This window comes from Rhododendron vialii, chromosome 3a (assembly GCF_030253575.1).
Source record: "Rhododendron vialii isolate Sample 1 chromosome 3a, ASM3025357v1".
Classification (NCBI taxonomy): domain Eukaryota; kingdom Viridiplantae; phylum Streptophyta; class Magnoliopsida; order Ericales; family Ericaceae; genus Rhododendron; species Rhododendron vialii.
This window is the reverse complement of record NC_080559.1, coordinates 31095685-31108598: the sequence shown is the minus strand read 5'-3', so window position 1 is coordinate 31108598 and position 12914 is coordinate 31095685. Positions and strand designations below refer to the sequence as shown.

Here is a 12914-nt window from a genome sequence, read left to right as displayed (position 1 = left end):
GCGTCACTGTCCAAAAACTTTGTTTGGTTATTGAGTCCAAAGCATTTCAGTTGGAGATTCTAATCTTTGTTCGATCGGTTATCTGTGTACAAAGAGCATTACAGTTGGAAGAACCTCGCGTGTATCGTTGTCAACCTTCCAGCATGAGGGAGGGGAGGGACAAAAATTATCGAAACACACTTGCACAAAAAAAAAAACAAAAAAAACATTCACAGTCATGGAAGTATGCGGGACCTCACACATTGGAGCATGTTTGGTTGTAGCTTTGTAGGGGAAGGAGTAGGGTGGGTGGGGTGCGGCCTTGGTGGGCTCACTTGAGCTTATTAATGTGATCTTATTAAACTATGGCTTCTATCTGGTAGGATGCATCAAACAAATCATCCAGGTAAAAGATCATATTTTTCGACTATCGTTGAATTCCCCTAAAGACTATTGTGTCCGATCATATTTTTCGACTATCGTTGATGTACCCATGGATGATTGAGGACCCAAGGCTGCACAACTCGGTGTGGTGGCTGGACAACGCTCACCCAATTCCTCTTTTTAATCGTGCCTCGAAAGGAATTTACTCAAATATGGATAATCCTAGTTTCCCAAGGAAAAATGCATCATGGTATTCATCCCGATGAATTATTGTCGCTCGTACAATTTATCACTCCCCATGGGACTATCAAATCCAGTGGAAAATACATTCTGGAAAGTGGAAACTTCATTCTGGAAAGGGGATGCTAAAAACTTCATTCTGGAAAGTGGAAACTAACACCTCCACCTCAAAAAGTGGGGGAAAAAAAGGGCCGTTGGGAAAGCTGTGGCTTCAACCCGAAATGCATAATCTTCAACATTCAGCGCTGAGGCTTTGCCCCAAGCAAGATTCAGAAACAATGCTGGTTTTGAAACTCCGTGACCACTAATAGGATCCCCAAGCTGGCTCTACAGGTGTCGCTGCCCCAGGAATGGGAAAAGTTAGAGCTAGAGTAGAATCGAACCAACCGAGTTTGGCCATGAGAATCTTGATTAGATCACCAACTGCATAAGAAACACCTGATGCCATAAAACCTATGACGACATAGTAGGTTATGGTTTTTAGGTAAGCTTTTGGTGTCCTTTGACTCTGGACGTAAACCTTTCCGATAGCAAGTATGATGATGCAGAGAAGAGAAGCTCCTGCAACCGAGATGAGCTTATAGTCCACGTTGTCACTCACACGAAATGTGAAGCCATAAACTACCGGAGGTACTAAGCCGAAAATGAGAAATGATAATATGGCAACAGTTGCATGAAGCCAGAAATTCTGCCTCCGACCCAGTAGTTCTTGGTACCGATTTTTCTGAGTGGTTACTTGATCGGACGTTTCGATTGGATGGTCATCTTTCAGGTCCCAAAGCTGTAAGATTACAATGTCAGCTGAAGTCCAACAAAAATTGAAATCTCACAGAACATTTCGAAACCCATGATGTAGAACATTATCACGTTGACAGAAACATCTCAACATGAACTTTTAACTTTCTCATCGTAAGTGTCTAAATGTTGTTATTTAAGCAACGAGACTTGCATATTTGGTTGCAGCAGTGGAAGAGCTACTATAATTTGCAAGACCGAAAACATGTGGATTAACTAAAGAGATTTGGAAAATGCCATGGACACACAACATACACACACTCACATAAACTTGGGGGCCCACACGCACTATAATTTTGGTGTGTGGACCACCAATCTTTGTCCCCATGCGTGTATTTTGTGTGTGTCTATAGCACGATTGAAGAGATTTTTCTTTTGTTTTCGCCAGACATTTGTTTCTGAATCATTTGCAACGAATAGGAGGCGACAAGAGAGACTCACATGATGACCAATGACAAAAAGTCCCCCGACGAGATTAGCCAATCCCAAAGCCAAGATATTTACTGCAATGAGATCAAAAGACTTATTACCAAGATCAATGAATTTCAAAGAGCCGAGATAAAAGAAAGAAGAAAACAGAGCCCTCAATCAGTAGCAACCAAGACTGCTACGTCGAAATTTTATATATGTGGTTAATGGGACTTTTTTAATACTTGCACGGATTTTTTAGTAGGCATTTTCAAATTTCACTGTAACAGAGCATACATACAGGGGATAACTTCCATAAATATTTGGCCGAAACCTAACTAAATGTCACTTGACATTTAAATATTTGCTACATTTACATGTTAAAAATGATAGAAAGCAACTATTTCAAGGTACCTCATACCGTAACATGAACGAGAATCTGAAAAGATATGTGAAATTGTTTCTCATACAGCTTTACCAAGTGTACAATAGTGAGCACGGCTGAAAGAAAAATCTGAAAGACTTACATGTGGAGGCATCACCACCGGCTGCAGACGACACAATACCTAGGCTAGTGATTGATTCCAGTAGACCACCATATACTATGCTTTTTATTATCTCCACTCCACGGGATCCTCCAGCTTCAGCACTCCGAGGTGGTATTAATGGGACTATGTCTGGTGAAGTAATAATATCTTGCGCTTCCTGAGAGCTGGTTGTCTCAACTGGTCCTTCTATTGTAATGATTGTATCTGCTGGACCTGCGACATAGAGTGATACCACAATAATTTGACACTGTGAGTCTAAACAAGGAATTAGTATGGATGAGATAAAAAAAACATAAGCATTCATTAGGATAATAGAGGTCTTGAAGGGATGCTATACTTACAGAGTGGCCTCAGTGCCTCACAGAAAAAACAGGTGCGCCCCCCCCCCCCCCCCACAAAAAAAAAAAAAGAAGCAAACAAGCAAAAGAAAATAAAAATGTTTAGAAACCTCTATTTCTTACTTGCACTGCTTTTAGCTGGATCTTTTGTAATGTTGGCTAGTGTGCCTTGAAGCAACTGAGCATCCTGTACTGGTAGACTTAAGGCACCCTTATGGGCCTTATCAGATTTCAAGGTCTCTTCTATTTGAATGTTCACTTTGGTGCCATTTATGGAATGCTGAGAAACTTCAGAAGGATATGCTGTTCCTGGAAATGTGAAACACATTATGTTTACTAAGTCTTGTCTGAAACAGTATCACTCGAAGTGCATATGAATGTAGTTCATAGGAGAAGCAATTCAAAAACTATATTCACTGACCATTACGGCTTATTTTGATTTCCACATTTCTAGCTTCAACTACAGAGCTGATGGGAAGTGTGGCCCCAACATTTTGCCTTTTCTCAGCAGGGAAGTCTGGTAAAATATTCCCTTTCCCAGTGATATCTGACCCTTCGAGTACTGGAACTGGTTTTTGCAATTTTGAATCTTCAACAGCTGCACCTGCTCCATTCAACAGGCAATAATAACTAAAATGAGAACTAAATCCTTGGTGCTTCCAAATGTTTAATGTTGAGAATAAATTTATTGTTTAAAAGCAAAAGACTAAGATAGCTTGGAATATCTCAACCCAATTCCATAACATTATTCCGAAGGGAAGTTGCAAGCTCAAATGTGGTTTTTTTACAACAACTACTGCATCACTGTGAGAAACTATACCTGCTGTATTCCTTTCCATTGCCAAAATGAGTTTTTCATCCTTCCCTGGTTTATCTTGAGTTAAAGATTCTGGACTTGAATGAACTGGAATCTTTAGTCCACCTAGTTGAGGTTTATGAACATCATTTTCAGCAGGTTCTTCAGTTTGAACTGGAGTTCTCCCAGCAAGTTGAGTAGCTAGATGATCACTTCCTTTTCCCCAAAGCATTTCATTCAAAGAACTTGATGAATCCAACTGGTGGACCCTACCGAAATCAAGATTGTCGAATGCAGCCCCCTCTGCACCAGAGGTCAAGAAACCCATCCACCACTCAGCAAAAAGCATTGCATACATCAGTCCATGGTATAACGCATGCATCGTAAAATGCAATCAACAACCAAACTTCTTTTGAAAACATTACTAGTGAGAAGATTAATCATGAAAACTTCACACCCCAGCGGCATCAATAAATTAGACGCTATAGTTGCAGTAGCATGTGAAGCAGGGTCATACGGTACAAGCTTGGTCAGAATAGATGACATTGTAAGGGCTATGGTTAACAGAAAATCCAAAGAAATAAGAATCTTGCACTTGATAAACGGATTTCTTCATTCTTAAGCAAAAACTGTAATTTTCCAATTACCTGCACCTTTTTTGATTATATCAACAGCTATAGGTTCCGCAACCAATTTGGGGCCTTGGGCTGATGGAGGTACAATGCTAACCCCACCGTTCTGATGTTCATCAGTACTAATTTGAACATGCCCTTGAGCACCAAAAGATAGAAGAGGTGATTCAACTTCTTGTTTTGATGCGGCAACAATATTTTCTTCCACATACATTTTGCCGCCGCTTCCTGTATTAGCACATCAATCAAGAGATAGGTTCAGAAAAATACGATGGGAGGTTTTTCTTTCAAATCAATGAACATAGCTAATGCATCACTAGTATATGGGGAGTATAAACAATGCAACAATAAGGGCTTCAGTACACTCCCATTGAGATTCAATTTCAATTGAAGTACTCTCCTTAGTAATCCCCCCCTAGGTCCTAGAGTTAAGAGTGTTTTCACTTCAAGCATATTCCCTTTTATTTCCTACTCAATTTGTTTATACTCCAGTCTTGTTTCTCTCAATTTAGTTCCCCTGCCCTTCCTCCACCATCCCAAGAGAGCCCAAAAATTTCTTCTAACTTGTGTCAAGTTTCTCCTATGAGGAAGAAAAATAAGTAAGGTTAACCAATATTATGTGAATCTGGAAGATAACCGAAGTTGTAACACGAGAAAAAGATAAAAACACTAACTCAAAAGAAATAGACCAGTAGTGGAAGAAACTAATGTGTTATTTTGCAAATTACAGTTCTATTAGCATATATACTTCACTGCAGTAGACAAATATTTCTAGCCCACCATAGCTAATGAAAAAGGATTGCAGATGATGCACTACCTTGCTCACTCAACATTTCTTCCTTACGCGATGCAAAAATAGAGAATAGCCAATTTTTCTCCACCACAGGTATCGGTTGAGGACTTTGCATCTTTTTCTTGCCACTTTTATCTCCAAATATCTTGAATAGCGTAAAACCCTCACCTGAAATGATTAAACAAATGTGAATATCTTCTGTCTGTTGCAAGAACCTGAATATTACAACTCAGATAGGAAACAGAAAAGGAGAGCAATGCAATGTGATACATGGAAACATAATCTGATACAGATTCCACATTCTAACTGTCTATTAGCAGCATATGGGGTGTGGTCTTACTTTCTTATGAGTAAAAGCAAGGACCTCCATACTTGCAATGAATCAAGCAGTATCAATCCTCATAGGGGAACTCAAAAAAGATTAGTCTTACCCAGACTTTCTGTAAGGGAGACTAAATATCTCATTGTTGACTGAGAAACTATATTCAAGAGGGGGTGAGATAATTAAATTAAGGAAAAACAGTTGAATGGTCAGTACTATTGAGTAACAATAAATTCAGGGAGAGTTCCATGTACCTGTTTAAGGTTTACAACAAATAGGATGGCAAAAGACAGGTGGCACAGAGTTAAAGGAAGAAACTGATAAGAGAATCAGAATTGGGTATGACTTAGCATTCTAATATACAGGTTCATATTTTACTTTATTGCACATATGTCTGGACCAGATTTCATCCCCACCCCATCCCTATGAGGAATCAGTATTCAAATAATTATGCCAAGGTTAAAATGTAATGCTAACAAAAACCACAAATAGAATCAAATAGAATAAGTTCTGCTATGCTGGAGTGGATTTGTACCGCAAGGTATGAAAAAGCTGAAGCATGATAAGCATCTGAAAACCTTTGGCTCTCTCACATGATCATATTCATCGGCAGCAGGCTCCATGCTACCGGCCAAGGAAATATCAGCTGCTTTGGTTGCATGGACAGAAATACCATCTAACTCAGATGCAACTTCCGTTTCCAATTTGTAACGTTTTGGATCGTCAACAGAAATTCGAATTTTGCGTTTTCTTTTACGAAGAATAACCTTTCTGGTAATGCAAGAATTGCAATTAGGACAGTACAGATCATGTGTATCCTGCTTCTCTAACACTCTCTCAACATCAAATTCTGTCAATTCGTTATCAATCTCCTCGATTAACTGAATCTCATCATGTGATTCTGTTATATCTGTCAAAGACTTATTTGTTCTATGTTCTTCTGATGATTTTTCAGAGGGCTGAAGTCCAAAACCAGTGAAGTTGTCATCTCTCTGGCTCTCAACTTTTGTTAATGTGGCAACTAATACATCATCTCCAAAAAGTTTCTCAGAAGCAGAACCTCGCACACCGCTATTATCAGTCACAGAATATCCAGAAATTGTTTCGGTACCTGAGATCATGTAGCAAACAAACATTCATGGCTAACCTAGTTTTGAAACACAAAGCATGGACGTACAAAAATTAGTTAAAGAACAGTAGAGGACTAGAAGTATTAGCAAGCTTGCATGAGCAAAAGGAAAAAATAGTAATGTCCACCAACAGATTTCATGTGCATAGCATGCACACAACAAGAAAATTCTTAACCCAGATTACAAAAGCTAATAGTGGAACAAGAATAGTAACCTACTAAGAAAACTGTATTTTAAATTTCATTTTCATTTAAGAGATTTCTGGTGAAACTCGACATGATGCTCTACCAAAAAGAATCTTTTAACTCCAACTCATGCAGCAACCAAACAGCTCTACGACAATAATTATTGTTGTTGATGAGGTCAAACCACTCTATTATCCATGTTATCAAAAAGTACAAAATAAAACTTATATTTCATGGCAGACCTTCAGTTTGACTAGTCGCGGTACTGAATTTTTCACAAATCATGTTATCTACTGACCTTCAGTTTCACAAAAGAAACATCGCCCCCATTGATTTACAGATTCGGGATTCATCGGCATATGTAAGTGCCACTTAGAATGTTGAGTGTGATCAATCCAAGGACATCCACTTTGGTAGGTCCAACAGCAGTTTCGACATTTCCACATTCCTTCACTCAAAGAAATAAAGGGGGAAAATGTTGCAGTTTCACAACAATCGCTAGTACTTAAGGATGCATTAATTAAGTAATGACTTCTAAAATATCTCATATTAAAGGGGGTAAGAAATAAAAGAACTGTGTTTCACAATGAGCATGATATTTCAGCAATTTCCAGCTCAAACTGGAGCTATGGAGAAGATTCAACTAGAAAGATGATGCACTTCCTATTACATTATATGACAATTCCAGTTCCTTTGGTCAGAAAAGAAAGAAGACAGTCATTGCAAGTTCACTGATCACAAAGATAAAAATAGAAATTAAGAAATAACATCCCACAGTGAAGGAATGGATTGAATAATTTACTTTGAAGAGCTTTCATGTCAAGATATGTAGATCCTATAATACAAGGCTTCATCCAAATTATTAAGGAGGGAAAACTATTTCTGGTATACATTCGATTGTTTTGTTTGCATGTTCAATATAACCAGTACATTGCACAAATTTCACAGGCATCACTCTCCTGAACCACTGTCTGTCTTGGTGCGTTTGAGCAATGATTTGACAACTATAACCGACTTCAGTAGCAATCAAGAGATGATACTGGAAAAATCATAAAGCAGCCCGAGAGTAAATGAATGCTAATTTATGAGACCAATCCAATAAATGCTTCCTAAAAAGAGAAACACAGGCAAACCCACAAAACATGTTTCAACGGAGTAAAGAGAAATTACCCCAAATAGATCCCATGAGGATGGGTTCCACCATGGCAAATCCCAAAATGAGCTCATTTTCACAAAATCGAGATCTTCCATCCCATATATGTTTGCAGATTTATAAGCTTATATACACACATACTATTGAGAAAAAAGGGAAATTTGGGGATGCAAGAGAAGGGAAGGGCCCCCCCTTTTCCTGTTCTTTACTCTTGTCAGAAAAGAAGAAGAAATAGAGAAAGTTGAGGGCATTGTTGTAATTTGTGAACTTCCTTTTATCTTCCCCGCCGGGTGAAACAGAAAATGCCAAAAGCACACTCCACACTTCAGTGGAAACCCACTTCAAATAGATTAATACTATAAACAAGAAGGAAGAGGAACGAAAAACCCACGGCAAGATTACTGGACCCCCACAAAGGTATATAATACTAACATAGAACATCTGAAATCAAACCCAGATCAGAAAAAAATTCTGATGTCAAATCAAACGACAAATCAAACCGGGCATTGTGTCCTAATTAATTAGGATCGACACATGAATTCTATTTTTTCATTAAGCTATGTTCACTTTTAAGCTCAAATCTTTCTGTATGATGGCATCCAATCATCTTAGATAGCGAGTTACGTACCTTGGTCTTGGTCATAGTAAACGTTCTTCTCCGATTTTTGTTCTGATTCGACCTCAATACCAATCCAAAGCTCCTCCTGTCTAGATTCTTCTTCTTCTTGAAATTCATCAACAGGCCCCGAAGAGCAAGAGGTCAGCATTTCCTCACCACCAGTAACACCAGTCTCCGTTCTTCGCAATTTGACATCTTTGCTTTCTCCAACAGGCGCTGCTGAAGAGGCCAGCATTTCCTCACCACTAGCAGTACTAGCAGCACCCCTCTCCGTTGTTTTCCGTAATTCGACCCCGTTCCGCTCTTCGCTATTCCCGTTATTACTGTAGTGCAGCTCCTCTCGTCGATACTCTACTTCTTCCGATTCACTGACCGGATCCGAAAACGGCAGCATTTCATCACCACTACTAGCATCAGCTGCATCACTGACCCCAGCGGCGAGATTTCTGGCCCTCCTTCCTTCCAAGGCTGCCTCCTCCTCCTCCACCTCCTCTTTCTGCCATTCTCGCTGTTGCTCTGCCACTTCCATTGCCTCTCTCTCTCTCTCTCTCTCTCTCTCTCTCTCTAAAACAGAGTACTACTACTGCATATATGGTCAGTATGGCTACTACTACTATATATGGTCAGTATGGCTATGATGACGGGTCAGTATTTGTTGTCTGTATTTTTTTGTGGTGTTTTCCATGTGATGACAACTACGTTTTGATTGGGTAGAAACCCTAGGGGAAAAAAAAAAACGAGATAATCTACTAAATTTGAATGGCAGATGAGATGAGCAATGTGGGCGAGGGGGGGGGAGGGAGGCCATTGGCTTTTTCTGCTGGAGTTGGGCGTTGACATAAATGAAGGCCGCAATTGCTGCCGCCTAGATCCTGGAAATCTAATTTTATAAGGTGCTTTTCCACATGGCCTGAGTCAATAGATTGACAGGCTATGAGTAGCAGATAATAAGGGTGTGAATGTGTATTAAGGCATCGTTCCAAAAAATTTCTTAAAAAAATAAACAGTTTATTTCACAATTTCAAACTCAAAAATAAAGTAAATAAAAAATAAATTTTTAATTTTTTTTCATCGTATAAAAGATCTTCCAAATAAGATCCATATTACATATTTTTAAATTTCAATAAATTCATAATTTTTGAGCTTGAAATTGCCTTCTTAAAAAATAAGGACTTATTTTTTGTTCCGAAATGGAGCCTAAATGATGCAAAAAGTATACAAAAATACGTATTTTTCTTGTCTTCTAATGTACTTATCGTCAGCTCAGTGGGCTAACAATAGCAAGACCGATAAAATAATTATGAACATTTTCATTGTAATAAGCAAATTGATATGAATAAGAAAAATTAACAATAATATTTAAAAAATACCCTACATTGGAATAAGTAAAGTTACAAGTCTTTTAGCAAATAACTAAATTTCACCCATTCTATAACAAAACTTAACAATTTTTACCAATAACCAAGGGTAGTGATAATGCCAAAACCATTTTTGTTAGTGCCAAAACTCCAGTGTATAAAAGTCTTGTACATTGCAAATGGTTCAAATCTTTTGTGCACTAGAGTTTTGGCACTAACAAAAATGATTTTGGTACCAATAAAAACGGTTTTGGTATTATCATTTCCCATAACGAAAACTCAATAACTCAAAACACCTCACGTTAGAAGTCTCATCGAGATGAATAAAGAATTTGGTGTGGTCGGGTGCATGATTGAAACTCGTTTGCTATTGGACAAATATGCATTATGTATTGTGGGGTTTGTTTTGATTAGGGATGAAAAAATAACCAATGCGGAGGTAGGACCAATGTGGAGGTAAGAGTTGACAAGTTTGATTATGGACTAAATGGATTAGGGGTGTTATTCGGTTGGTTCGGTTCGGTTTGGGGTGGATTTGCCGCACCCCGATCGGGTTCGGGGTACATAGTCTGGAGACCGATCCTGACCGGTATTAATTTCGGTTCGGGGTGGGTTTGGTTCGGTCGGGGCGGTCGGGGCGTTTGATCCGCCCGAAATGGGCCTTAGTTGGGCCATTCTAAAAACTAACAATAGACTATGGGCTATGTTTGGGCCATTTTTTCACCCATATTTGGGCCATTGTACGGTTTGTACCTTCTTTCTTTTTTTTCAAACACCAATTGAAAAAAAAATTAACATACAACAAGTATGCTCAAACAATTACAACTTTCCCAAGTACTCTTCCACCTTTTTTTTTTTTTTTTCAATCGATTGGAAATATCTTCTACACTACTATATATAACTTGGAGGAGTTAAAGTAATTTAGAACAGAGAGAGCAATCGATTGAAATTTTTTGCAAAAATGTCCCCATCTTCGCCCAACTCCGCTTTATTCAAAAGGAAAAGAAAAAGCCACGGTTATTTAAGGTATAGAATTGAGCCAATGTGTGGAACAGCATTCCCAATCCGGGCAGAAGAAATTTGATTGGTAAGTAATATCACCCCTAGGCCCCCTCTTTCAAGTCAAGTCCTAAAAACTATTCTTGATCTGACCAATGAGAGTAACAAAGTAAACAAATCAAGCAATGAAATTCCAAAAAAAAAAGTAAGAGCCAAAAGTTAACCATTCAAAATTTTGTTGGAAGTTCACAATTTAAAACAATAAGAGACGGAAAATTAAAACAATTTATATAAATATATAAAATATATAGTTCGGTCGGTTTGGTCCGCATTCGGTTCGGTTCGGTCGGTATAGATTTTCAGAAAACCGAGACCGAACCGACCTAGGTTCGGTTCGGTTCGGTCCACCCCGAACCGAAAAAAAACTCCCTTGGACCGACCGAAGACCAAACCAATCGGTCGGTTTTTTCGGTGTTTTTTTGGTCCGGTCGGGTTCGTAACAGCCCTAAAATGAATAATCAAATGTTGACGTGACACATTTTGGTTATTGATTTTGATTATTACCATTGCAGATAGTACTAGTAATTTTGGGACATCACCACGTGATCGTTGTGTCACAGTAGACAATAAATTATCCAGTGATTTTGAGACACTGCCACGCGATTGTAATGTCGCGATAATTCTTAACAATACTTTAGTGATGGGTTGACAATGACACAAGTATATGTGGTGTTGAAGAACGTTGGGACACCACGTGACGTTGTCGCAAAACCAACTAATAATTCTTCTAAGGTTAACCTTACCTCCATCATCCGGCCTGCTCTTTCAAAAATAATCCGATGCTGCATAAAATGTGAATCCCGAGGTTTTTCCTCATTAAGCCTCAGGATTTAAGGATTTCTTGCTTTTTAATAGTATTAAGTTCAAAAAATTTAAAGTACTATCAATTTTGTGGACCAATTTATATGAAATTGTGCACGGATTCAATCATGTTTTTCTAATGGACAGGAGAATTGGGTCATTTGAAACTTGTTTAATACGAGCAAAAATTGACCTGATTAGCCCAAATAATTAAAAAAAAGAAATTGCTACATAAAATGTGGACAATCGGACGTGGGGAGAGATTCCATCCACTTCAAGTGATGTTTATTTAACCCATTGCAAGAGAAAAAATTCAGCAATTTGTGGAAGCTACAGACTAAAAAACTCTACATAGATATGATTTTTACATAAAGACAAAAAGTTACTTTCCCTACTACAGACAAATCGATCACGAGAATCACGAGCAACTGCCTCTGAGTTTTAGATCCTCTGCGCCGAAAAAAGAGGATATTGGATGACTGCTCTGGGTTAAGTGTTTAACATGCACTAATTAGTCTCCCCCAATCAAAGTCTTGCACTCCTTTGAGAATTCAAATTAATTAGTACTAAAAAAGACAAATTTAAGAGTTTTTACTTGGATCCGGATCCTCTCCACATGTTTTCCTCCCCACATCTACCACACCTTCTCACCAAAATATGCCATCTCATTAATGAATTGGATGGACGGCGCAGATTAAATTCACTGACTTACACGACGTTGTTTCTTTATTTCCTCCAAACGGAAGCTAACAGTCTCGGTTTTCTCCAATCCCTAACCAAAGAAAAATTATCCCCTGCATTGAATCTGATAAAACCAACTCTCTCTCTCTCTCTCTCTCCTCAGCCCATTTCCACCCCACCACAGATGCAACCCGCCGCCCCCGTCCCCTCTCTCTCTAACTTCGAACCAAGCTAGAAGAAATTCAAGGCAAAAATCTCGAATCAAAGCCTTTGAATGAAGTCAAGTAATAACTCGTTTTTCCATAATTTCTTCTCTAGATTGTTGCTAGTTTTCCAAAATTGGTTAAAATCAGCTTGCAAACATTTTTTTGAAAACCCCCAAATCTCATAGTATAGCTTCTTTTTTTTCAAACGATGGCTTTCCAAAATTAATGTCGTGTAAAATCGACGGGAAAAATTCAAGAAGGAAATGAAATTTCTCCATTTTGAGAACTAAAATAATGTTTGTAGGAGTTGTAGAGATTCCTAAACTTGATGTTGCAGTCAACATGAACATAAGTTATTTTATGGAATTGCTCCCACTGTGTACTTGGAGGACAAGGAAATGAAGAAGAATTTGGAGATTTTAATTTCAAGGGTTCCATTCTCCTATTTGCATATCAGATACTAAGTCGGGAAGAAAGGAAGGAGGTG

The 12914-nt window shown here is 38.5% G+C and overlaps 1 protein-coding gene across 1 annotated transcript; it reads right to left on the bottom strand.

Moving 5' to 3' along the window:
- Nucleotides 1-589: 589 nt before the first annotated feature.
- LOC131321339 (uncharacterized) lies at nucleotides 590-9241 on the bottom strand. Its single transcript, XM_058352330.1, has 11 exons — nucleotides 8332-9241; nucleotides 6849-6998; nucleotides 5771-6346; nucleotides 4938-5081; nucleotides 4136-4348; nucleotides 3513-3791; nucleotides 3114-3296; nucleotides 2808-3001; nucleotides 2334-2685; nucleotides 1840-1901; nucleotides 590-1384 (listed from the first exon to the last, which is right to left on the bottom strand). Exons 1-11 carry the CDS (start codon nucleotides 8849-8851, stop codon nucleotides 908-910), a joined length of 3150 nt encoding a protein of 1049 aa, XP_058208313.1. The 5' UTR covers nucleotides 8852-9241; the 3' UTR covers nucleotides 590-907.
- Nucleotides 9242-12914: the final 3673 nt, after the last annotated feature.

What these genes read in the sequence shown, in the direction of transcription:
- LOC131321339 (XM_058352330.1), bottom strand. Translation starts at nt 8,851, where the DNA reads ATGGAAGTGGCAGAGCAACAGCGAGAATGGCAGAAAGAGGAGGTGGAG. An exon ending in AGAAATGTTGAGTGAGCAAG is followed by an intron (nt 4,349 to 4,937) that starts GTAGTGCATCAT and finishes GTGCTAATACAG; the next exon opens with GAAGCGGCGGCAAAATGTAT. An exon ending in AAAGCAGTGCAAGTAAGAAA is followed by an intron (nt 2,686 to 2,807) that starts TAGAGGTTTCTA and finishes CTGTAAGTATAG; the next exon opens with CATCCCTTCAAGACCTCTAT.